The sequence below is a fragment of the Ranitomeya imitator genome, chromosome 3, assembly GCF_032444005.1.
Source record: "Ranitomeya imitator isolate aRanImi1 chromosome 3, aRanImi1.pri, whole genome shotgun sequence".
Lineage (NCBI taxonomy): Eukaryota > Metazoa > Chordata > Amphibia > Anura > Dendrobatidae > Ranitomeya > Ranitomeya imitator.
Window position 1 is genome coordinate 470,175,030 of NC_091284.1, and position 26,904 is coordinate 470,201,933.

At 45.9% G+C, this 26,904-nt stretch overlaps 1 protein-coding gene across 1 annotated transcript in view; it reads left to right on the forward strand.

Annotated features, from left to right (window-relative positions):
- LOC138670275 (rabankyrin-5) overlaps positions 1-26,904 on the forward strand; it is an 84,547-nt gene that overhangs the window by 23,061 nt on the left and 34,582 nt on the right. The window contains exons 6-10 of the mRNA XM_069757470.1: positions 8,969-9,118; positions 11,557-11,722; positions 11,819-12,023; positions 16,351-16,419; positions 16,566-16,765. Of these exons, the coding sequence (XP_069613571.1) occupies positions 8,969-9,118; positions 11,557-11,722; positions 11,819-12,023; positions 16,351-16,419; positions 16,566-16,765 (790 nt within the window). The remainder of the gene's footprint in view (positions 1-8,968; positions 9,119-11,556; positions 11,723-11,818; positions 12,024-16,350; positions 16,420-16,565; positions 16,766-26,904) is intronic.

The following is a 26,904-nucleotide window of genomic DNA, read 5'->3' on the forward strand; positions in this document are numbered from 1 at the left end:
TATCAGCCGTAGACATTCCGGGGGTGGAAAATTGGGCAGCCGATTTTCTCAGTCGTCAGGGTCTCACATCGGGCAAGTGGGCTCTCAACCCCTGCTGTCTTCAACCAGTTATGCCAGATATGTGGCACGCCGGATGTCGACCTGATGGCGTTTCGGATGAACCACAAAATTCCTCAGTTCATAGCCAGGTCCCAGGATCCACTAGCCATTGGTTGCGATGCCCTAGTGATCCCGTGGCACCAATTACAGCTGCCTTATCTTTTTCCGCCCCTCCCCTTGATTCCGAGAGCCATGAAAAAGATAAAGGCGGAAGGAATTCCCGTCATCTTGTTAGCTCCAGGCTGGCCAAGAAGTTCACAGTCTCTAAGTTTAACAGCATGGCCGTTGAGGCTGCAGTCCTGAGGGAGGCCGGTTTTCCCCATCAGGTCATTCGGACCATGATTAGGACAAGAAAACCAGCATCCTTGCGTATCTACCACAGATGCTGGAAGGCCTTCTTTCGGTGGAGTGAGAACAACGATTTGGTCCCTATGTCTTTTTCCCTTCCTTCCATCCTGGGGTTTCTACAAGTGAGTGTTGATTCTGGCCTGTCTCTCAGTACCTTAAAGTGTCAGGTTTTTGCTCTGTCAGTTCTTTTCCAGCTAAATCTGGCTTCTCGTTCCCAGGTAAATACTTTTCTTCAAGCAGCCGCCCACTTAGCACCTCCTTATCCTTATCGTCTTCCGACAGATCCATGGGATCTTAACCTTGCCCTTGATGCACTCCAGCGTGCTCCTTTTGAGCCCATTCCGTCTTCTCTCCGGTCATGGAAAGTTGCCATGACATCCATTAGGAGAATTTGAGTTAGCGGCATTATCCTGTTGTTCTCTGTTCCTGATAATACATCAGGACAAGGTAGTTTGCAGACCCGCTCCTTCTTTCCTACCTGAGGTGGTCTCTTCGTGTCACATTAATGAAGACCTCATCCTTCCTTCTCTGTGTCTCTCTCCGGTCCATCTCCTGGAGAAGTCCCTCGACAAGTTGGATCTGGTCACAGCCATCCGAGCCTATCTTCTAGGACTGCTTCCTTTCGCCACTCTGATGCACTGTTTGTCATCTCCGAAGATTGTCGCAAAGGGCTCTCTGCATCTAAATCCACTATTGCCCATTGGATTAGTTTGGCAATATTGGAGGCATACCAAGTGCAGGACAAACAGCCTCCTCTGGGGTGAAGGCTCACTCCACTCGGGCAGTGGAGCATTCCTGGGCAGTTCGTTACCAAGATTTGGCTTTACAGTCATCAGTGCACACATTCATGAGGTTCTACAGGGTTCATACCCATGCCTCGTCTGATGCAGGCCTGGGACAGAAGGTGCTGCAGGCGGCAGTTACGCACTGGCTGACCCAAGTCTGTTTTCTTTGCCTTTTTTCCTGCTCCCACCCTAGCGACTGCTTTGGGACGCCCCCATGGTTACCTGTGTCCTCCAATGAAGCGATAAAGAAAGAGGAATTTTTGGTACTCACCGTAAAATCTCTTTCTTGGAGCCTTCTTGGGGGACACAGCATCCTTCCTAACTGTTTGTACCACTTTTGGGCCTACGCGCCTTGTTGTTGGGTTGTTATATATGTTGAGTTTTTGGTTGCTTCTCCTACTGCTTTTACACTAGCTGAGGTGCTTTGTGCCAGTCGGTCGGTATATACTGCTGCGGACGAGCTACTTTTTCCATTTTTGCCCAGTGTCAGCCTCCTAGCGACAGCAGCATACACCCATGGTTACCTTTGTTCCCCAATGAAGGCTCCAAGAAAGAAATGTTACGGTTAGTTCCAAAAATACCTCTTTTTCTCCATCGTCTCATTGGGGGACACAGGACTGTGGGTGTATGCTATTGCCGCCAGGAGGCTGACACTAAGTAGACAAAAAAAAAAAGTTAGCTCCTCCTCCATAGTATACACCTTGCCACTGGCCCTGACAGCTCCAGTTTATGCTTGGTGTCCGTAGGAGGCACATCTCTGGGTTTTTCCCCAGATTCCGCTATCTTGAGGATAAGATAGGGGCGACGGACCTTTTTGAAGGGGTCCGATCTCCCCAAACCAACAACGGGCGAGCACGTGTGAGTGTCGCCTCCACGTATACTTTCCCGCGTCGTGGGATTGCCGGACTAAAATCCTGACCACCCTGAGGTAACGAAACCCTAGGTTGTACAGGCATTTATGCATTGTCCGTGCAGCCTCCACTTCAATCGCCAATGTTTTGATCTGCGGTGCTTAAGGAGGCAGACGGTCCCTCTCCTCACCTTCTGAAGGGTGAAGGAGTTAGGGTGCCTGCACCGTCTTTTTCCCATATGTATATTTGTATATTTATATATATATATATATATATATATATATATATATATATATATATATATATATATATATATATATATATATATATATATATATATATATATATATATATATATATATATATATATATATATTTATATGTGGCTTTTCATTTATGCCTCTTCTCTAACCTGGCGTGTTGTCAGAGGCTGCGGGGGGGGGCTCCTGCTTCTTTGCGTGACTGCACGTGTTATATCGCCATACTGCAGGCGGCGCGTACTTCGTACGGTGCCGGTGCCAGGATGTCTCTCCATTTCCAAAGCACGGGAAGTTCCGCCCTAGCACTTCCTTCCGGCGGCCCACGGCATCATGGTCGCTGTAGTTTCCTTCATGGGCGGTAGCTCCACCCCTAGCAACTGTTTCCGGCGACCAGTTGCATTATGGTCGCTGTAGTTTCCTGAGGGGTCGTGGTCGGAAGCTCCGCCCCTTCCGGCGGTGCGTACTTCCGGTTTCGCGCTCCCAGCGTTCCTAGGAGAGCGCAGGTGGGGAAAGCAAGTTCCCTGATTTGGCCTGTGGCACGATCCTTATGGCGGCTCCTCCCACCTTTCATCCGCTCATGATCTTTATAAAGGAGGTGTCTCTGCTCAGAGCACGGTTTAGTGTGGTGCTCAGAACGGTCGGGGACACAGGACTGGGGTAAGTGCTACTTCCCTCAGCCTGACAGCAGTTTTTTGTTCTAGACCCAGTAGCTCATAGGGGCTTTTTTTCATAGCAGCTTCTGCAGCAATAGTCATCATGTCTAGAAGGACTAAGTCTCTCACGGTCCTGTATACATCATGCTTTTCTTGCCAGGCTGCTTTTCCGCATGCGCAGACTAGCCAGATCTGTGAAGCTTGCGATCCCAAACGCGCTCAGGAGCCCCCACCTGCTACCCCGCCTGCTACCCCGCCTGTTATTCTGCCGGGTATGCCTGTATCTGAGACTGCGGCACCTCCCCCTGAGTGGGTCGTATCCTTAACGCAGTCTATGGCGTCTCTAACAAAGGCGGTTGAGTCCCTTCAAACCCCTGTCAGGGACGTTCATCCATCTATTCCGGAAAGATCCTCCGATTCTCAGGACCCTCCGGCCTGCAGGGGCCGTACTCCCTCTAGGCAGACGCGGGGGAAGCGTACCCATACAGCGTCTCCCGGTCCGTCGGGTGCATCTGTGAATTCCGTCTCTCGGTCTCCCTCTCCTGTGAGAGTGAGTGAGCATGGTTCGGACCTTGACTCTGAAGGGTCTTTTGATTTAGAAGCTCCTGATTATCAGGAATCAGTTGACAGTCTCATTGAGGCCGTTAACCAGTCTTTGGGAGTAGAGGATGTAGCCACCTTACCTTCGAGTCATAAGGTGTCTTTTAAAAGATTCAAGCAACCTCATAAGGTGTTTTCCTCTCATCCTGAATTTCTTAGGCCAGAAGGCTCTGGGTACCAGGTATCCTTTCGCGCCCGAGATTTGTAAAAAATGGGCAGAATCTCCTTCTGTAGATCCTCCCGTGTCCCGTTTGGCCTCTAACACACTGCTGTCTCTTCCCAATGGATCTGCTATTAAAGATCCAACTGATCGGCTCTTAGAGAGTCTGGCTCGGTCAGTGTTTGAGGCTTCAGGGTCAGCCCTCGCGCCGTCTTTTGCGGCGACTTGGGTCGCCAAAGCTATGATGGCTTGGTCAGAGTCCGTCACTAAGGTTCTTCAGGATAGGGAGTTTCCTGTAGAAGTGATAGAGATGTCTAATCAGATATCCTTGGCTGGAAATTATCTGATCAATGCATCTTTGGATGCGGCAAATTGTTCAGCATTGGCAGCTGCTAATGCTATCGCTATCAGAAGGGCGCTATGGCTGAGAAATTGGCGGGCGGACTCTACTTCAAAAAAGTCCCTTACTTCCCTCCCTTATCAGGGTGGTCGACTCTTTGGCGCAAAGTTGGATCAACTTATATCTGATACCACAGGGGGAAAGAGTAATTTCCTTCCTCAACAAAAGGTGAAGCAACCTTTTCGTCGCCAATTTCAAGCAAGGTTTAGATCCTTTCGTAACACCCGGTGGTCTGCAGCACCAAGCTCAGGTCCTCTAAGTCGGCCTAACCAAGACAGGGAACACCAGGTATCATATAGAGCCAATCCATTGGCAAGAATGCGATATCAGCCATCAAGATCTAGGGGATCTAGATATCCGCGGTCCTCGGCAAAATGACTGGAGGCACCCTCATGTCGTTTTCAACAGGGTAGGCGGTCGTCTACTTCTGTTCCATCAGTCCTGGAGATCAGTCGTTTCCGACAAATGGGTGAGAGAACTGGTGGTTTCAGGGTACAAAATAGTTTCTCTCTCTCCCTCCAAGTCGGTTTTTTCCGTCCAGTCTTCCCAGTGCAAAGTCCCATCTAAGGGCTTTATTCAAAGCTGTCGAGTCTCTTCAGTCCAACGGGGTCATTGTCCCCCGTTCCAGGGGTAGAAAGGTTCCAAGAATTCTATTCCAATCTGTTTACGGTCCCCAAAAAGGACGGGACGGTAAGACCCATTCTGGACCTAAAGTGTTTGAACAAGTTCGTCAGCACTCGTCGCTTCCGTATGGAGTCGCTCCGCTCGGTTATTGCGGCTATGGAAAAGGGAGAATTCCTTGCTTCCATAGATATCCAAGATGCCTATCTGCATGTTCCCATATTTCCTCCGCATCAAAGGTTTCTACGGTTTTCCATAGGTGAACGTCCCTTCCAATTCACAGCATTACCTTTCGGTCTCGCCTCTGCTCCCAGGGTGTTCACAAAGGTGATGTCTACAGTCGTGTCCATCCTGCACTCCCGGGGCATAGTTATTTTGCCATACCTGGACGATCTTTTGGTCAAGGGGCCAACTTTTCAAGCATGCAAAGAGAACGTCAGTATCACTTTAGACACTATCCCGTCTAGGGTGGCTGGTCAATTTGAAAAAGTCATCTCTAGTCCCATCTTGAAAGATTTCTTTTTTAGGAATGATCTTCGATACTTCTCGGGGTCTGACTATCCTACCCCAGAGCAAGGTTCTCTGCCTTCGGCAGGAGGTAAAAATTCTGCAGCAACCGAGTTTTCTTTCAATCCGGTTTTGCATGAGGGTCTTGGGCAGGATGGTGGCGGCCATAGAAGCAGTACCATTCGCCCAATTTCATCTTCGCCCTCTCCAGCAGGCAATTTTGTCAGCTTGCAACAGGAGTCATGCTTCTCTCAATCTCCGGTGCCGTCTGTCTCCCCGGGTCAGGCAATCTCTCATCTGGTGGATGAGGAGCTCCTCTCTGCTTTGGGGGGGAAAGCCTTTTCCCCAGTTCATTGGCTGGTAGTTTCTACAGACGCCAGTCTTCTCGGTTGGGGGGCAGTGTTTCATCAACACACAGCACAGTGTTTTTGGTCCCCAGGGGAATCATCTCTTCCAATCAATCTGTTGGAGATAAGGGCAATTTGGCTTGCTCTGCAGCACTTATACCATCTTCTGGCGGGTCACCCGATCCGAATCCAATCGGACAATGCCACGGCTGTGGCTTACGTAAATCATCAGGGGGGCACCCGCAGCAGGTCAGCCATGCGTGAGGTAGGGAAAATCCTCCGTTGGGCCGAGAGCAACCACTCCGTGATCTCGGCAGTTTACATCCCGGGCAAGGAGAACTGGGCAGCGGACTTTCTGAGCCGTCAGGGTCTGGCGTCCGGGGAATGGTCTCTTCACCTCGACGTTTTTCGGCAGATTTGCCAACGCTGGGGTATCCCGGACGTGGATCTAATGGCAACCGGGTGGAATGCCAAGGTCCCCAGATTCGTAGCTCGTTATCGAGATCCAAGAGCTCTCGCCGTAGACGCACTGATCCTTCCTTGGAACCTGTTTCGTCTTCCGTATCTGTTTCCTCCTCTGGCGCTCCTTCCAAGGGTAGTCAGGAAGATCAAGATAGAGGGAGTTCCGGCAATTCTAGTCGCCCCAGATTGGCCTCGGAGGTCTTGGTACGCGGACCTCGTTCAGCAGATCGCCGGGGTTCCTTGGCAGCTTCCAATGCGGCCGGATCTTCTGTCGCAGGGGCCGATATTCCACCAGAACTTAGGGGCCCTTCGTTTGACGGTTTGGCCGTTGAATCTTGGATTCTGACCCAGGCCGGTTTTTCTCAGAAGGTAGCTTCCACTATGATTAATGCTCGTAAGACGGTTTCTGTGCGCATTTACCACCACACCTGGAAGGTTTTTCTCTCGTGGTGCAGGAAGAAGGGTCTTCCTCCCTTGCGGTTCTCCGTTCTTAATCTTTTAGCTTTTCTCCAAGCTGGTTTAGACTCAGGGCTCGCTCCAAGTACCCTTAGGAGGCAAATATCAGCCTTATCAGTTCTTTTCCAGCGCAGGATTGCTATCATTTCACAGGTCAAGACTTTTTTGCAGGGAGTCTCTCACATGGTCCCCCCTTACAGAGCCCCGCTAGAAGCTTGGGACCTTAATCTGGTCTTGAGCGCTCTTCAGGAGGCTCCATTTGAGCCTCTCCAAGAAGTTTCTTTAATGTATCTTTCTTGGAAAGTTTTGTTTTTGGTAGCTATAACTTCCATTAGGCGGGTGTCGGAATTGGCGGCCTTGTCCTGCCAGTCGCCGTTTCTGCAATTTCATCAGGATAAGGTAGTATTAAGACCTGTTCCTTCTTTTTTGCCTAAAGTAGTTTCCTCGTTTCACATCAATGAGGACATAGTCTTGCCTTCTTTTTGTCCTGCACCTTCTCACCGTGTGGAAAAAGCTCTCCATACTCTGGACCTCGTGAGAGCACTGAGGAGATATGTTTCTCGGACCGCTTCTTTTCGACAGACGGATGTTCTGTTCGTTCTTCCTGTGGGTCACAGGAAGGGATTCGCAGCCTCTAGGTCGACCTTAGCCAGATGGATACGAGCCACCATTCAGGAGGCCTACCGTGTCAAGGGTGCAGCCATCCCGGCTGGGATTAGGGCGCACTCTACTCGAGCGGTAGGGGCTTCCTGGGCACTTCGGCACCAAGCTTCAGCAGAACAGGTTTGCAAGGCGGCAACTTGGTCCAGCCTGCACACTTTCTCTAAGCATTATAATGTCCACACTCAGGCCTCTGCTGATGCAAGTTTGGGAAGAAAAATTCTTCAGGCTGCGGTATCTCCCCTATAGGCGGTAAGTGCCTAAGGGTTTATTCCAGTGAGTCTTTTTTTCCCACCCTGAGACTGCTTTGGGACATCCCACAGTCCTGTGTCCCCCAATGAGACGATGGAGAAACAGGGATTTTTGTGTTACTCACCGTAAAATCCTTTTCTCCGAGTCATTCATTGGGGGACACAGCTCCCTCCCTATTCATTTTATTTGTCTATGGGGTTGTTCAGACTGTAGTATTATTCTAGACATGTTGTCTTTGCTCTAATGCTGTTTTGTTTTCTCTATCTCCTACTGCTTGTGCACCAAACTGGAGCTGTCAGGGCCAGTGGCAAGGTGTATACTATGGAGGAGGAGCTAACTTTTTTTTTGTCTACTTAGTGTCAGCCTCCTGGCGGCAATAGCATACACCCACAGTCCTGTGTCCCCCAATGAATGACTCGGAGAAAAGGATTTTACGGTGAGTAACACAAAAATCCCTGTTTCAGCACGGGTCCTGGGAAAATGTAGGCAGGCTTTTTTGTGCATGGGCTTTAGGAGAGGCTTCCTTCTTAGGTGACACCTATCCATGCCTTTCCTCCGCAGTGCACACCTAATTGTGCCACCAGAAACACTCCAGTTTGACTTTCGACTTCTCTAGTGAACTTGCATGTCAATTTTAATCAACCCTTCTCCTGAGAAGATGCTCATGTTAGGTGTTTCGTGGTCCACCAGGATGTCTCTGTGAGATGATTGCAGTTCCAGCTTTGTAAGGATATGTGCTCATGTTCCGGAAATGGCAGCGATTTGGATGCAGCGCATTTCTGTAGCACATGTCTGCTGCGTCCAAAACTCTGCCAGCTATTGAACGCAGGTGATTGTGCATGTATTCACTGAAGTGTGCGGTTTTATCTCATCAATACATTAGACATTAAATAGACATGCGGTCTGGAGAGACACGCCGCATGTCCATCTGCGTGGGTGAGCAGCGGGCGTTTCTTGAAATCCCATCCACTATGCAGAAACATCTGGACGCTGCGGGTTGGACGCTGCACAAGTACTCATGACATTTCTCTTCCTTGTGGTGCCATTGCTGACAGCATGAATTCGGAAAGGGTTTTCTTTAAGTAACACCCTTTTACAGTCAGTTGTCTGATGGACATGTTTAATGAATAATTGTACTTAGAAGCGGTTAAATTTTTGTTGATTAGAATTTTATAGTCTGAACATTAGCTTTGGTCCTAAGACTTTCATAGCTTTGGTCCTAAGACTTTCATTGGGGTGTATTCATTTTTGCAACATGGTCTTTAATGATTTTGTTAGGAAAATTTACTTTTTTGGGTGTGCAAAATAACAAATTTTATTTACAATCAATGGTCAACATTTGTGGGAGTATTTTGTAGAATGATATCCCAGAGGAAATGTGGAATCTGAAAGGAAAATAAAGGTTTGCTGACAAATCTGGTGGAGTGTACTCATTTACGCTGAGCACTGTTTATGCTGTAATAGACAGGTGCATGATAATTGATATTTTCTTTGCTTGTACCTTTAGGATGACCTAAGAAAGGAAGACTTCAGCTCAATGAGTGCTCAGCTGCTGTACAAAATGTTTAAATCAAAGACTCAATTCCCATTACATAAAGCAATTAAAGTGGAAAGAGAAGATGTTGTTTTTTTGTATCTGATAGAAATGGATTCCCAGGTATGGTAACAATACAGCAAAAATAGAACTTGGACACACAATGAAAGAGTCTGCAATAGATTGCGAACTGTTGCTCTTTTATTGTTAGTTTCCTATAAAAAGAGGTGCAGGTGGAGTTTGTGGCTGCTGTCTATCTTTTCTGCAGCTTCTATAGTATAAATATCTGTATATTATTAATTTAGATGGCAATGTTATAATAGTTATAGTGATCAGACATGGATTCCTAATTTCTCACACAATCGAAGAACATTAAGTATTGTTAGATTACTTATAACCCACAATGCCTTTTATTGTGAGAAAAGCTTCTAGTCCTTTTTTTTTTTTTTTTTAACATCTTCATGCTGTAGCCCGTTTTTTTTTTTTTTTTTTCGTTTCCAATTTTTTTTCCTCCCCTTCTTCCCAGAGTCATAACTCTTTTTTTTTTTTTTCGCCCACATAGACATATGAAGGCTTGTTTTTTCTGGGAAGAGTTGTACTTTTAAATGACACCATTCATTTTATTACATAGTGTACTAGAAAACAGGAAGAAAAAAAATTATTTTCTAGCCTCCAGCATTTTCAGAGTGTTAGGCAGCTGCTTAGAAGAATCCCATGGCTGTCTATTCAACACATCTTTTTCAGCTTCTTATTTCACAGACAGCAGAGGGAATCCTCTCATCCTATTTTTAGAGCTGTTATTCAGGCTTGGAGGTTATTGCTCAAACCTTCAAGGGAGAACTGTAACAGAAACAGAACCGAACAAATCTTGAAGTTTCCTCTTCAACTATTATCCACGATTTATAGTTTTTCACTATCCGATTCCTGGATTAAGTCAGGAATTAAAAAGATTGTTAATATATATGATGGAATTAAATTCCTCACTTTTAGTGAGCTAAAAATAAAATGTAATCTTCCCTTTTCTGAATTAATCCCTTATATAATTTTAAAAGAAGGTGTTCAGAAACTACTAGGTAGCAAACCTCTTAACCTAGATATTCTCGTTTTACTACTGTGCAATATTAAAAATAAAAATATATGGAGCCTAAACAACATCTATAGAATTTTCAATAAAGATGGTGTTGGTTTCAAAAATGTTTACTTATAGAGGTGGGATTCTGACCTCAATAAATCCTTTCAGGCTGAGAGCTGGGACAATGCTATTAAGACCTCTTTCAAATCCACCATTTCGTTAGCTTTACATGAGTCCTACTTTAAGGTAATTACTAGGTGGTATTATACCCCAATTAGATTAGCACACATAATTCCGGATTATTCACCAACTTGCTGGAGGAAATGCGGCCACCAAGGTAATTTATATCATCTTTTATGGAGTTGTCCAAAGGTGAAACTTCTATGGTCAAAAGTTTCTAATTATATTAATTCACTCACTGATAATTTTGTGCTTGCACCACAAAGAGCTCTTTTTTCCCCGGACATGGAAATGGTTGACCCTCAGGTTAAATTCATTATCATTCATATATTTCTTGTTGTCAAATATATGTTAGCGCTCTGGTGGAATAAGCCAGATCTCCCTAAATTTGAAGACATTATAGATCAAATTCACCAACACATTTTTTTTGGAGTGGAGATTCGCTGTAAATAATAGTGGTATTAAAAATTTCTTGAAAAAATGAAAGATTTGGATTGATAAATTCTATACTCCTTAACCTCCTAATAGATTTTCAAATAAAAGAAATAATTGTAATTTACTTGTCCTTCCAAAATATCGCACTCATTTAAATGCATTTATGCGTTTTGTTACTGTTGAACTATTGTATTACATTTGGTTCTCTAGTTTTTTTGTTTTTTTTAATTGTATCCCTTTCCATTCCCTCTCCCTATTTTTCACTGTTATATTTTCCCTCCCCTATTCCCAATTCCTGGTTTTTATTCAAAAAATTAATAAAAATATTTAAAAAGAAGAACCCATTGCTGCCGTTTTTTGGCACAAGGATAGACGAGGCTTGGTTTTTATGAAGCTGGGAAATTTGCATCACCTGGTCTTTCCTAACAATGATGGTGAACAAGCCATAACCCTAACAGGCTACTTAAGGTCTGAAATCTTGGTCAAAGTTAGCTGAGCACACAAATCTTCTAGGGGACCTTTTAGAGATTTAATCATCTTCAACTTGCTTCACAATAATAGTAATTTTGACCGGGGCTGCCTAAACTTTTACATGTGACTGTATATGTAATCGTGTAGGTGTAATAATATACTCACCGCTGCTCTGTACCTCTTTTGGGTGCTTGTTTGCTTTTGCGGCTGCTGCCTGACATTGAGTGCTGCTGTTCAGCTTACTTGTAACCAGAGCCCCCAAGTCCTTCTCCTGCTCTGTATCCTTAGTATACTGCATGTAATGTGTATGTCGCAATATGACTACTCTGGGCCAGATGCATTACTTTGTTTTGCCATGAGAATTCAGATTAGCAAAATAATGGTGTTTAATTTTTCTTTTTAGTTGCCTGATAAGTTAAATGAGCTGGACCAAAATGGAGATCTTGCCCTGGATCTTGCACTGTCTCGGAAGCTAGAGGGTATAGCCACGACCTTAGTTAACAGTAGGGCAGATGTTGATATGGTAGACAAGAAAGGTTGGAGTCTGTTGCACAAAGCAATCCAGAGAGGTGAGTGGTCATTAGTTTTAGTTACAGGGTATGTTTTGGTATTCTATTTCTATTGTATGCTTTATCATGAATGTGAAATTGTTTATTTTTCAACAGATGATAAGTTTGCTGCCAATTTCCTCATTAAAAATGGTGCACTTGTAAATTCTGCTACACTTGGGGAACAAGAGACTCCACTCCATCTGGTAGCTGCTTGCACAATGAAGGACCACTCCTTGGAAGTCATGTCTGATATAGCACAAATTGCTGAGGCACTTTTGCATGCAGGAGCTAATCCCAACATGCAGGACAGTAAAGGAAGGTAGGCTTATGCTTTACTGTGGGGCTGTCTAATTAGCAAAGCCTTTTTTCACGTATCCACTTTGCAGAAATTAAAGTGGAAAGCGGATTATAAAGTGATTTTTTTGTTCACTCTGAATGATCTTTTTGGGCTCTCATTTCACAGACTGATATAATTGCTTTAAATGGACACATTAAGGGTTAATTTCGCCTATGCTCCTTAATATCTGGTTGTTTCACAGGGATTGTCAAATATCTTGTATTTGTTTTATAGATTTAAAAAATTGAGTTAGGCCTTATTCATGCATTCATATCCATTTTGCGTCCACCATTGTGCAACTCCTTTTTTCATCAGTGTATGTTTTTTTTTCACTGATCCTTTTGCTTGTATGAGTGAGGTTTTTTTATATGCAAAACGGACCACAGTTGGACATGTCTCAATTTTTTTTTATGCAGACCCTCAGTCAGTAAAGAATACCTGACATGTCAGCCCCATGGAATATCGTATCTATGTGCTGTCAGACGGCACGCACATGGCAAACAACTGTGAATAAAGCCCTCCTAAAATATTAGAAGAAGACCTAACATTCTGAGCTGGGCTGCTGAGCAAAATATCCATTCTGTTGATGGAAGATTGAGCTTCTTGCCACACTGCTAAAAAAGACCCCAGACTTGTCACTTGTCTTAAATACCATGGAATATGTCTGAACTGTGCTTACTGGTGCAGTGAGATGACATCCGTGATAATCTGCTGCACGTAGAGAACTTTTAGAGTTTTCACGTGATTAGAGCATTAACATTACACAGGTCAAGATGGCAGAACTCATTGATTTCATGCTCCCCCGGGTGATGGCTTTTAAGAAATCAAATGGTGGAATAGGTACAGTTTAATATGCATATTTGGCGTTTGTATAGCGTGGATACTGTGAGATAGAACAGTGCCTGAGAGTAACTGCCTACTGACGGTTTGACCCTGTGTATGACAGACCAAATATAAGAGTCATTTGAAGTCATGTTCCTCAAAAGTAACAATGGCCACAATGGGTATTCCTCTTATGTACTAAAATCACCCCCTGCCCCCTTCCTGAAGCATAGAATAGTTGTATTCGGTTGCTGTATTAAAGACCATACGTCTTGTTTTATCAACTAATCTATATATATAATTGTCTAAGGGTCACTTCCGTCTGTCTGTCTGTCCTTCTGTCACGGTTATTCGTTCGCTGATTGGTCGCGGCAGCCATGACAGGCAGCTGCTGAGACCAATCAGCAACGGGCACAGTCCGATTAGTCCCTCCCCTACTCCCCTGCACTCACTGCCCGGCACCCGCTCCGTAATCCCCTCCATTCACTGCTCACACAGGGTTAATGGCAGCGGTAACGGCCCGCGGTGTAACGCACTCCGTTACCGCTGCTATTAACCCTGTGTGCCCCCAACTATTTACTATTGATGCTGCCTATGCAGCATCAATAGTAAAAATGTAATGTTAAAAATAATAAAAAAAAAAAAAACCTGCTATACTCACCATCCGCCACGTTCCCGGGTCCACTCCATTGCAAGCGGCAGCTTCCGCTCCCAGCGCTAGTGTGCGACAAGGAACTGCCGTGACGTCACGGTCATGTGACCGCGACGTCATCATAGGTCCTGCTCACACCAGAGCTGGGAGCAGAAGCTGCCGCTTGCAATGGAGCGGTCCCGGGAACGTGGCGAGGAGCGGTAAAGGTGGCGGATGGTGAATATAGCAGGACTTCCAACGGGCCTTCGGAAGGTGAGTATATGTTTTTTTTTTTTTTTTTTTTAAGTCTCTATACTTCGTGGCTCTGTGCTGGCCAATATACTACGTGCCTGGGCAATATACTACGTGGCTCTGCTATATACTATGTGGCTGGGCAGTATACCGTACTACGTGGCTCTGCTATATACTACGTGGCTGGGCAATATACTACGTGACTGGGCAATATACTACGTGGCTGGGCAATATACTACGTCACTGGGCAATATACTACGTCACTGGGCAATATACTACGTGGCTGGACAATATACTACGTGGCTGGGCAATATACTACTTGGCTGGGCAATATACTACTTGGCTGGGCAATATACTACTTGGCTGGGCAATATACTACTTGGCTGGGCAATATACTACGTAGCTGGGCAATATACTACGTGACTGGGCAATATACTACGTGACTGGGCAATATACTACGTGGCTGGGCAATATACTACGTCACTGGCCAATATACTACATGGCTGGGCAATATACTACGTAGCTGGGCAATATACTACGTGACTGGGCAATATACTACGTGGCTGGGCAATATACTACTTGGCTGGGCAATATACTACGTGGCTGGGCAATATACTACGTCACTGGCCAATATACTACATGGCTGGGCAATATACTACGTAGCTGGGCAATATACTACGTGACTGGGCAATATACTACGTGACTGGGCAATATACTACGTGGCTGGGCAATATACTACGTCACTGGCCAATATACTACATGGCTGGGCAATATACTACGTGGCTGGGCAATATACTACGTAGCTGGGCAATATACTACGTGACTGGGCAATATACTACGTGGCTGGGCAATATACTACTTGGCTGGACAATATACTACGTGGCTGGGCAATATACTACGTGGCTGGGCAATATACTACGTCACTGGCCAATATACTACATGGCTGGGCAATATACTACGTAGCTGGGCAATATACTACGTGACTGGGCAATATACTACGTGACTGGGCAATATACTACGTGGCTGGGCAATATACTACGTCACTGGCCAATATACTACGTGGCTGGGCAATATACTACGTGGCTGGGCAATATACTACGTGGCTGGGCAATATACTACGTGGCTGGGCAATATACTACGTGGCTGGGCAATATACTACGTGGCTGGGCAATATACTACGTGGCTGGGCAATATACTACGTGGCTGGGCAATATACTACGTGGCTGGGCAATATACTACGTGGCTGGGCAATATACTACGTGGCTGGGCAATATACTACGTGGCTGGGCAATATACTACGTGGCTGGGCAATATACTACGTGGCTGGGCAATATACTACGTGGCTGGGCAATATACTACGTGGCTGGGCAATATACTACGTGGCTGGGCAATATACTACGTGGCTGGGCAATATACTACGTGGCTGGGCAATATACTACGTGGCTGGGCAATATACTACGTGGCTGGGCAATATACTACGTGGCTGGGCAATATACTACGTGGCTCTGTGCTGTGTACTACGTGGCTCTGTGCTGTATACTACGTTGCTGGGCAATATACTACGTGTCTGTGCTGTATACTACGTGACTGGGCAATATACTACGTGGCTGGGCAATATACTACGTGTCTGTGCTGTATACTACGTGACTGGGCAATATACTACGTGGCTGGGCAATATACTACGTAGCTGAGCAATATACTACGTGGCTGGGCAATATACTACGTGGGCTGTGCAATATACTACATGGGCTGTGCAATATACTATGTGGACATGCATATTCTCGAATACCCGATGCGTTTGAATCGTGCCACCATCTAGTTTAGTATAACCAGTATATTTTAATTCTGATATTCTTTTACTAAGGTCATTTGGTATCAGCACTTGACTTTGAGAGTCAGTAATTTGAGTCATTACTATTAGATCAGTAATGACTGATACTATTGCATCTAGAGGGAACCTATCACTCCATTCATGCTGTCCAAACTACAGAGAAGCAAGAGTCATAGTCTGGGCGCACGATTGCAGACAGGTTTTTTTTTTTTCTCTGAAATGCTCCAGTATTTCAATGAAAATATAGTTTGAAGATCTGTCTCTAATTGATTCACAGATCTCTTCCGTGTACATCTGGGAAGACTTAGGTGATTGACCGGTTTCTTGCTATAGTAGATGTCGGCCAAGGGTGGAGCCGGACTAGTCTTGTCTCCGGATATGGTCCCTGGCTAGATCTTAAAACTGTATTTTCTCTGATATGCTGGAGTGTTTCACAAATGAATATACCTTGCCTTGTGCAACCAGTCTTTGATTTATGCTGCCTATACTTTGGGCAACATGAATCAGATGACCCGTTTCCTTTGATAAAGAATGGGTAGCTACTTGCTGGTGAGTATTCCCTTTTTGCCCCTTCCTGAAAGAAAGAACCAAAAGGAAAAATGTTGTATTTTTCACTGTTACCAAATGTCTAAAGATGAATAAAACTGTGGGTGCCCTTTACGTTTGGATGTTGTGACATTGTAATTAACAGCAGATGTTTAATATTTTCCTTCCAATTGACGAGCCGCTACTAAGTGGAGATGTCTCCTAATTGTTGTTCTTCTTATTTTCAGGACTCCTCTACATACAGCGATTCTTTCTAGAAACGAGTATGTGTTTAACCAGCTGCTTCAATGCAAACAGTAAGTAAGAAAAAATTGATGTCTTAGTTGTTTTTTTTACAGATTGATTTCAGGTTCTATTCTAATACATGTTCTGCATTGTACTTAACATGTCCTCTTAGATACCGATTGGTGGTGAGGCTTTGACAATGTCTTTCTTTCGTTAGACTAGATTTAGAACTTAAGGATCATGAAGGGAGCACAGCATTGTGGCTTGCTGTCCAGTACATCACCGTGTGCTCTGATCAGTCCGTGAACCCTTTTGATGATGTCCCTGTTGTCAATGGCACTTCATTCGATGAGAATAGCTTTGCGGCTAGACTAATAAAACGAGGCAGCAACACAGATGCCCCCGACACAGTAACAGGTAAAAACAAGAGGTTTGTATTCGCTATAGAGCTATGACTTCAATAATGAAACTTCCCGGTCCAAGGGTTTTCAGCATTTTCATTGTTATTTACTCGATTTACTTAACCTTACTACTCAGACTTTCCTTCATAGAGGATTATCACAGAGAGGCAATTTTTGAAAATGAACATATAAAAGGCTTTTCTTCCACTTATCGGTAATTGGTAGGATAAACCTGATAAAGATGATTGTGATGCCGCAGTTACTCTATGTGTTGCACAATTCCCCTATATGGATATCGCAGAATAGGTTTCGGAGGATTAGATCTTTGTTTGGCGAGCTGATCTGGGGTGGGAAGAGCCCCAGATTTAAACAGGAAACCCTACAGAGACCAAAGACGGAGGGAGGGGTGGCATTGCCCAATCCGTGGTTGTATTTTTTGGCCTCACAGTGTCAGCATTTCAAGGGATGGGGAGATGGGTCAGGTGGGATGCGGGCACCTTGCAGCCTGAGATCATTGATTGGGACAAAGGTGTTGAGTGAGGGCCTAGAGGGGGGACATTTCCGTGAGAAAGGTTCTAAATTTTGCACTGTAAGGCTCATTCATAAGGTGTGGGATAAAGTTAAAGGAATTAGGGGTGTACGGGCACTCACTAGATTCTCACCCATTTGGAACAACTGTGTCCTACAGGAGTTTAGACAGATGGAGGGATTTCATATTTGGAGGGAGGCAGGCATCTCTCGGATGGGCCAGATTTTACATCAGGGTAGAATTAGAGACTTTGAGATATTGCAGGAAGAATTTTTACTCCCGGAGTCTGAGATGTACCAATACCGTCGTCTTTCTCATGCGTACCGGGCACAGTGTAAGAGAGGGCCTGTTGAAATCCAGGTGGATCTTATGCTGGATTTTATCCTTGAAGGGGGAGGCACGAAGGGGGTGATTTCGGGTATATATGAATTCCTTCTATTTTCTTTTCTGGAGGAGCACCCTATTAGAGCAAGGGCGAAATGGGAGGCTGACCTGGGGGCGATTGATGATGACCGATGGGAGTCAGTATTGGATTATGTGCCCAAGATATCAATGAGTGAGCCTGGTAGGCTGTCACAATTATTTGTCATTCATAGGGCTTACAGAACCCCAGACATGTTGTTCAAAGCCGGATTAAGGCCTAATTCAGAATGCCCTAGATGCTCGCAGTCCGAAGCGGGCATCCTTCATATGTTGTGGCAGTGCCCCAGGCTGTCCTCCTTTTGGGTGGTGGTGTTGAATAAAGTGGGTTTGGCATATAGTTGTAATGTGCCTCGGGATCCTCTGGTATGTGTTTTGGGCTATGTGGAGGAGGTATTAACTGATAAGCTGTATAAAACGGTTATAGCTAGACTGTTATTTATTGCGCGAAAGTTGATCGCCAAATTCTGGATTAGGGAAGAGCCACCAACAAGGAGAGACTTTATGAAGCAAGTGGACCATATCATTGCTTTGGAGAAGAGTATCTACGTTAGGAGGAACAAGATGGACCTCTTTGACAGGTTGTGGAGCCCGTGGCTTGAATCAATGTGACCTGAAGACCTTTTGCCCCTATGGAAATATTTTTTGACAAGTCATCTTCCTCTTCTTGTACTTTTGTATGTGATAATTTAGTGGGGGATGACTCTTGACAGGTCTCTAGTGGGTGGGGGGAAGGGGGGTGGGAGTTTGGTTTGGGACTAAATAAGTTTTCTAACAAAAAAAAAAAAAGTATTGTGTATTTGTATATTGCTGAAAACAAACTATTCCTTTTATTGTCTATGCACAATTTTGATGGTTTAATAAAAATATCTGATTCAAAAAAAAAAGGCTTTTCTTCAGGTATTTTGCTGTGTTTAAAAGTTTGTTTCTCCTATGCCTCATTGGGGGACACAGGACCATGGGTGTTATGCTGCTGCCACTAGGAGGACACTAAGTTAACACAGAAAGAGAACTCCTCCCCTGCAGTATACACCCTCTCACTGGGCAAAATTCAACCAGTTCTTGCTTAGTGTCTGTAGGAGGCACTTGGGTCTGGTTTTCAGACCCCAACGTTTTTATTTTATTTTTTACTTTTCTGTAAATTTTTATTTTTTAATTAACGGAGTGAAGGGGGCGACAGATTCCTTTTCTAGGGTTCGCTCTCCCCCGAACCATCAACAGGCGAGAACGCGGAGTATACCTCCCCGTACCCTCTCCTGCGACGACTGGGGCACGCCTGATAAGTTCTTGGGCGACGATTTCTTTCATGGTCCCGATCTCCCCCCTGCATGATGGCGAGAACATAGTCTGACTCTTATGTCCCTCTCCTGGGCCCAACTACACTCCAAGGCCCCCACCTTATGCTTCACCGCAGCCCCATGAGAGCTGATGAAGATGGATGGAGCTTCTTTTTTTTTTTCTCCATCCCATGACGGAAGAAGAAGAGATTCAGCTCATACCGCTGTGAAGGAGGCGCTGCACCCTCGGTACTGCTTGTAGGCTGTGAGTATCCCCTTCTTCGCAATTCCTGCATCGGAAGGTGCAGTCCTGATCCCCGGTGAGAGGAACGTTGGCCGGCTGCCAGCAGCGGTCACCTGACACTCCGTCGCGGCCACCGGCGCGCATCGCCAGGAGGCTTCAGAAATTTAGCCCCGGGCTTTCAGCCGGACTAGGCCGTGATCTATTACTTTGCCCACGCCGGAGCTCCGCCCACCATCTCGGCGCTTCTCGTTTAGAACGAGCAGCGCCCTGCAAATCTCAGGCGCCATCTTGCTACACTGCTGCGGGGAATCACGCCCCAGACGCTGACAGCCCCAGACAAAACGGGACTTCCTCTCTTCTCCCTGCTGTCCTATTCTCCCTGGGGACACAGACACAGGACTGGTAAGCTCTACCACAAAAGCTTAACCCCATCTCTGCAGTCTGCCCGGCCCTATAGCGCATACTCTGCCTATCTGGCCCCTTATCTCTAAGACTATGTCTCAACCTAAAGAAGCCAAGAAGGTTAACAAAAAAGCACACAGTGTTTTTCACTTCATGTGCCACTTGCAGTACTGCCTTGCCCCGAGCTCACACTACCCCGTTATGTGCGGATTGTGATCTGTCCTGTGTGCAGCCGGCTCTGACCCTGCGGAACCTAGTCCCCCTGAGTGGGTCGCTTCCCCCTTACATTCTATGGATTCCCTGGCCAAGGCAATAGATTCCTTCCGGGGTCCCACTTTAAGCCAGACTACCGCAGAGGACTCTGGCGACGGTATGGACCCGTCCACCAGCAGGAGGCGTACTCTGTCAGTAAAGACTAAGGGTTCCAGAAAAGGACTCGTGTTCGCGTCCCCTGACCACGGCCGTGCTTGTCCTTCAGCTTCCGCAAGCTCAATCTCTCGTTCCCCTTCTCCCGAGAACCCCAATGCACAGGACTCTGAATACGAGTCTGATGCATCTTTAGTTCAGGACTCCTCAACTTCTCAAGAGACACTTGATTTTCTTATTGACGCCGTCAACAAGACCCTGAAGGTGGACGAGGAGTCCGTATCCACTCAAGAACACGTAGTGTCTTTTAAACGTACTAAACGTGTTCAAAAGGTGTTCGTCACTCATCCTGAATTTAAGGACATTGTCCAAAAACATAGGGATCGGCCCGACAAATGTTTCACGGGTTGAAAGCCTATTGAGTCCATATACCCTTTTGCTCTGGAACTAATCAAGGACTGGCTTCAGTCTCCTTCCGTGGATCCTGCCGTATCGCACCTCGCTTCAAAAACGCTTCTATCTTTGTCTGACGGTTCATCAGTCAAAGACCCTACTGACCGTCAAATTGACTACCTGGCTCGCTCTGTCTTCGAGGCCACTGCAGTGTCACTCCTTCCATCTTTCGCCGCCACTTGGGTGGCTAAGGCTATGGTCGCTTGGGCTGAGGTGCTTACCACCAACGTCCACGACAGTAATCTTCCTCCAGAGGCAGCCAACCTGGCTAACCAGATAGCACAAGCCCGGGACTTTGTGGTTAACGCCTCAATAGATGTGGCCAATTGCGCTGCACAGGCAGCCGCAAATGCTATCTCCATCAGAAGAGCCATGTGGCATAGAGATTGGTGAGCAGATTCTGCTTCCAAAAAATCATTGACATCTCTCCCCTACCAAGCTGGTCGCTTATTCGGAGAAAAGTTAGACCAAATTTTTTCTGATGCAACCGGAGGAATAAGTAAATTTCTTCCTCAACAAAAACCTACACGGCCACAGGGCTGTGGAGTCGGTAAGCCACAGCTGCGACTCCAACTCCGACTCCTGAATTTTATCAGGTTCTGACTCTGGCTCCGACTCCTTCATAAATGACCAATTCGTAACAATAAATTTACTGTTGTCAAATATTAACATCATGTTTATTCAGTTTCTCACATCATATAAGTAATCAGACCACTTAGAGCAAAAACTATATTTATTAGAATACAATTAGAATATAGCAAATAACTTTTATAAAGTTTTCTAAACTCTTGTAAGTAAATATGCAATAAACACTGTTATGCAGTTAATAAGACGAAATCTATAAATTTGTCCTCAGAAAAAGTATTGCCTCTGTCAGATCCTCCTTCATTGATGCCCTCAAATCTGATCTAATTATTTTGAGAGCAGAGAACAACCTCTCTACACTAACTTGGGTTGGTGGCAAAGCAGTAACCACTCTGGCAACATCTCTGACAATGTCAGGATACAGAGGAATCGCTTGTTGCACTGTTATTTTTGAAGAACGGTCAAATTTCTCAATTTCTTTTAGTGCACATGAAAAATTCTACTGAAATGTACTGGCTGTGTTCTTTGATGGGGATGACTCTTCTATGCGGGAACGCTTTGCACGGTCCTTGTGATCCAAATATTTTTCGAAATTAAATTCTGTTATTCCTCATGTACTCACAGTTAACTGATGCAAAGTTTGTTGAAAGGATAATACTTCTTATTCTCTTCCTCTTCTGAGTAGCAGCTGTGAGATGCTTGGAAGACTCACACCAAACATCTAGTCTAGAGGAGGAGCTTTACTACTAAGAATTTGCAACACATTTTCACTTTTTCATACATTGTAAGTAGGGGGGTTGGGACAGCATGAGGTTAACCAAGTATAAGATTAGATAAGGGCAGTGGAGAACAGTGACACACAGAGACATTTCTTACTTCTTATCTCCAGCAGAACTGCTTATCACTGTTGTTCATAGTTTGAGTAACATTTATAAAATTCATATGAAAGTTCAATTATGAAATATTAATACATTTTTCCAGGTCACCACCTGACAGCACCATGGAGGACGTCCTTATACGCAGTGGGACAGGAAACACGAGAGTTTAAAGGACCCTCCCCCTTCCACCCTTCAGTGTTTTTCCTGTCCCACTGTGGATAGGAACGACGAGAGATCGCTGTCCCTACAGAGCAGGTGGATCGGGGGGGCTCAGCCTCTTCCTTCCCTCGGGTCGAATCTCTGTATCGCCGACACCCAATTAATCGGGTCCCTCAGCGACACCAGTGCAGCGCTGCTCCTGGTGAGGAGGTCGCTTCCCCCGGGTGGGGGCTCTCGACCTCAGATGGCTACCCCAAGCGTACCTGCGCGTGGTCTCTGCTAGGCGATCCCTTTGCAGACATTCCGGAGGAGAGGCAGGTACGGCAGAGCGCTGGAGAGACGCGGATGGAGGCACCGGACTCCATGTATTCCTCGGCGGTAAACGGGCATTGAACTTCCGGTTCACCGCTGCCGCGTCACTTCCGGGTCACGGCGGCAGCAAGGGGGCAGTCTTCTAAATCGCTCCTGCAGGAGTAATGGGACACAAGCAAAAGGATTTAAGGTAAGTCCGACTAGATAGCGCTAGGCACCGCAGTTGTAATGGATCCAAGTGCTATACCGGCTGTCAGCGTAGAGGCCCCGGGGAAACAGGATTCCCAGACGCATGTGAGTCCCCATTAAGAGGTGCGCTCCTTATAGCCCAATTAAAGGTACTAGTAGTTGTCCCTTTGTCTGTTCCAGGGGCGTCCTTCATCTGAGGATAAGAAGACGGGTAGAACTAAGAGATGTCCATTATGTGCCACAAAACTTAATGCCTCGTGGCAGAAGCCTCTGTGCGAGTCCTGCACCGCTCGTACTGTAGGAGAGGAACAGGCCTCTCTAATAACAAGCATGAGCGCTATGGTTAGAGAGGAAGTGCAGGCTTCTATATCTAACCTATCTGCCTCCCAGCCGATCCAGCCTGAGTTCCAGGATCCTCCCAGGTCTAGGAAGAGGCAGAGAGAGTCAGATTCGTCATCTGAGGACAGTCCATCAAAATCTGACATAGAGGAAGAGGAGGAAGTATGTAGAGACCCTCCTCATAAGGGGAAAAAGTATCTATTCTCTTCCAATGATATTGACGAACTGCTGGGTGCGGTCAGACAAACTATGCAGGTTGAAGAACCTTCGACCTCACTCTCCGTGCAAGATGAGATGTTCGGGGGGCTGCGTTCGCAGACTTCAAAGGTCTTTCCGGTTAATGCCCACATTCGGTGAGTCCGAGTTCAGTCTCGGCTTTTGCTCAGAGATTGCAGCTACTGACCCCTTGTTCACCTCTTCCCGCAGCTCAATGATTTTGGAAGAGTGGGAGGAGGCAGAGAAGAGGATATCGATCCCGAGAGACTTTAGACTCAGTCTTCCCTTTGACCATGAGGAGGTCAAAGACTGGGAAGATATACCAAAAATTGACATCCCTTTAGCGAAAGTGTCCAAGAGAACTGCCATACCATTCGAGGACTCCTCGAATTTAAAAGAGCCCATGGACAGAAAGGCAGATGGTCTCCTTAAGAAAGCTTGGGAAAGTTCGGCCGCTGTGATCCGCACAAATATTGCGGCTACATCTGTAGCGAGAGCCATGCATCTGTGGGTTGACGATTTAAAAGATCAATTGTCAGCCAAAACTTCTAGGGAGACTATCATCAATGCTGTCACTTTACTGAAATTAGCCACAGGTTTTCTTGCAGATGCTACGGCAGAATCTGTCAGGTTCACAGCCAGAGGGCAATCGCTTTCTAATGCAGTCCGTAGGGCCATTTGGTTAAAAAGCTGGTCGGGGGATGTTCCTTCTAAGAACAAACTATGTTCCATTCCCTTTTCAGGTGGCCGTGTTTTTGGGCCTGTATTAGATGACATTCTGGAGAAAGCTTCTGATGAAAAGAAGGGGTTTCCAGAAGAGAAAAATAAAAAATTCCAGCCCTTTCGTAGACCCTATTACAGTCAGAGATCAGACTATAGGGGTAAAGGTAAACAGGGGAGATGGCGTTATCAGAAAGGGGGAGAAAATAGGAACCGAAATAGAGATCCAGGTCCCTCAAACCCTAGGTCTGAGTTCCAAAGGAAATGACGCCACCAGGATAGGGGGTCGATTGTTGAATTACCTGGGGGAGTGGGAAAAAATTACCTCAAATCCATGGGTCCTTCAGGTTATATCTCAGGGGTACAGGATAGAGTTCGTATCTCGTCCCCCAGAAAGATTTTTCATTTCCAACGCCCGTCTCTCTTCAGTCTCACCAATGTGGTCAGACATTCAGGATCTCCTCCGGATGGAAGCAATATCTCCCGTACCTCTTCACCAAATGGGAACAGGTCACTACTCGGGTCTTTTCTCTATAATAAAACTATCAGGAGAATCCCGAACCATCATAAACCTCAAGCCACTAAACAGATGGCTGTCATACAGGAAATTCAAGATGGAGTCCATTCGCTCCACAATTCCCCTATTAGGGAAGGACGTGGTAATGTGCACTTTGGATCTAAAAAGTGCGTATTATCACGTTCCAATTTTTTCGCAACATCAAAAGTACCTAAGATTCGCGATAGAGAAAGAGGGTTCAGTCCTCCATTATCAATTCCGTTGCCTTCCATTTGGACTGGCATCGGCTCCAAGAGTTTTTTTCAAAACTCATCATAGAGATCGTATCTTACCTAAGGAAGCGAGATATCATTATAATACCGTATCTAGACGATTTCCTGTTAGTGGCAGACTCAGTGACCCAACTCAAGATCGATTCTCAATTGGTGATCTCCACACTGCAGAAACTAGGTTGGGTGTTAAACTGGGAGAAATCACACTTAACCCCAAGATCAAGGAGACAGTTTCTGGGGGTAATACTAGACTCAAACATCAGGAAGTCCTTTCTTCCGGACAGAAGGCGGTCAGACCTGATAAAGAAGGTTCGACAGTTTACAAGATCTCAGGTGACAATAAGAGACGCAATGAAAATCCTAGGCCTGATGACAGCCTGTATCCCATGCGTCAGCTGGAGCCAATTCCATTCTCGTCAATTACAAAGAGCGGTTCTAACAACTTGGGACAGAAGACAGACTTCATTGGACAGACAGTTTGTCCTGTCCTATCGAGTCAAGAAATCCCTACAATGGTGGACGGTGTCAGAGAACCTTCAGGTGGGGGTCCCATGGATCCAGACCCCGGCAGTCACGGTAACCACGGACGCAAGTCAACAAGGTTGGGGCGGCCAGGTACTCGGAAGATACTACCAGGGACAATGGAATTCGGAAGAGAGCAACAATTCTTCAAACCTCAGAGAGCTACAGGCGGTTTGGAAGGTTCTGTGTTCAGCCCGGACCCTATTAAAGAACAGACATCTAAAGATCTTATCGGACAACACGACGGCGGTAGCTTTTCTTCGCCATCAAGGGGGCCCGAGGCATCCGAAGCTACAACATCTGGCGGATCAGATCTTCGAATGGGCAGAAAGATCGGTACTTTCGGTTTCAGCAGTCCACTTAGAAGGCTCAAAGAACCAGGTTGCGGATTTTCTGAGCAGAGAAAAACTATCACCCATAGAGTGGGAACTGAACAGCAGAATTTTCGATACCCTGTGTCAGCGCTGGGGAACCCCGACCGTGGATCTTTTCGCAACCAGAAAGAATGCAAAAATAAGAACCTTCTTCTCACTAAATCCTCAGGAGAATCCAGCAGGGGTAGATGCCCTTTCTCAGTCGTGGAGCTCGGGTCTGCTATACGCCTTTCCCCCTCTGGCATTAGTACCAAGGGTACTCAGGAAAATTTGCGAGGACAGAGCTCGGGTGATCCTGGTGGTCCCTTTCTGGGCCGGAAGGAGCTGGTTTCCCCTTCTAAAGAAGCTGGCAGTGGGCAGTCCTTACCATCTTCCAGTCAGGGGGGACTTACTTTCTCAGGGTCCGATCCTCCATCAGAACCCAGAGAAGCTGCAGTTAACAGCTTGGATCCTGAACGGCGGATCCTGAGGACAAGAGGCCTTTCAGAAGAAGTGATTTCTATTCTACAAGCAAGCAGGAAACCTGTGACTTCAGCTATATACCTCAGAACCTGGAAGAAATTCTGCAGTTTTTGTGGAGACACAACAATCGATCTTGATCACCCTAACATACCCAGGATTCTTGATTTCCTACAGCAGGGATTCAAGAAGGGGCTCAAACAGAGTACTTTGAGGGTTCAAATTGCAGCCCTCAGTGTATTTTATGACTCTTCCCTTGCCGCTCACCCTTGGATCGCTCGGTTCTCTAGAGCGGTCTCGAGGCTGAAACCTCTAATCAGGAAGTCTGTCCCTCCCTGGGACCTTAACTTAGTCCTTAATGTATTATGCAAAGAGCCCTTTGATATAAACAAGGATATAAATATCGCTAATCTTTCACTAAAAGCAGTCTTTTTAGTGGCCATTACATCAGCCAAAAGATTGGGGGAACTTCAGGCCCTATCCATCCAGAACCCTTATCTGCAGATATTTGATGATAGGTTGGTTTTGAGGCTTGACCCAGGTTTTCTTCCCAAGGTAGCCTCAGTATCAAATATTAACCAAGAAGTTGTTCTTCCGTCTTTTTGCCAGTTTCCTAAAAATCAAAAAGAAGCCTTCTTCCATAACTTAGATGTTAGGGAGACGGTGCTGAAATACTTGGACATGACTAGGGCCTGGAGACAGGATAGTAATCTCTTTGTCCTGTATGGGGGTCCTAATAGGGGAAAGAAGGCATCAAAATCCACTATTGCTAGGTGGATTAGATCAACTATTACCACGGCTTATCAGGTGCAGGGAAAAGATCCTCCAGATAGTCTTAAAGCTCATTCATCCAGGGCTATGGCCACGTCTTGGGCCGAAAAAGGGGGGGCCTCAGTAGATCAGATTTGTAAAGCAGCATCTT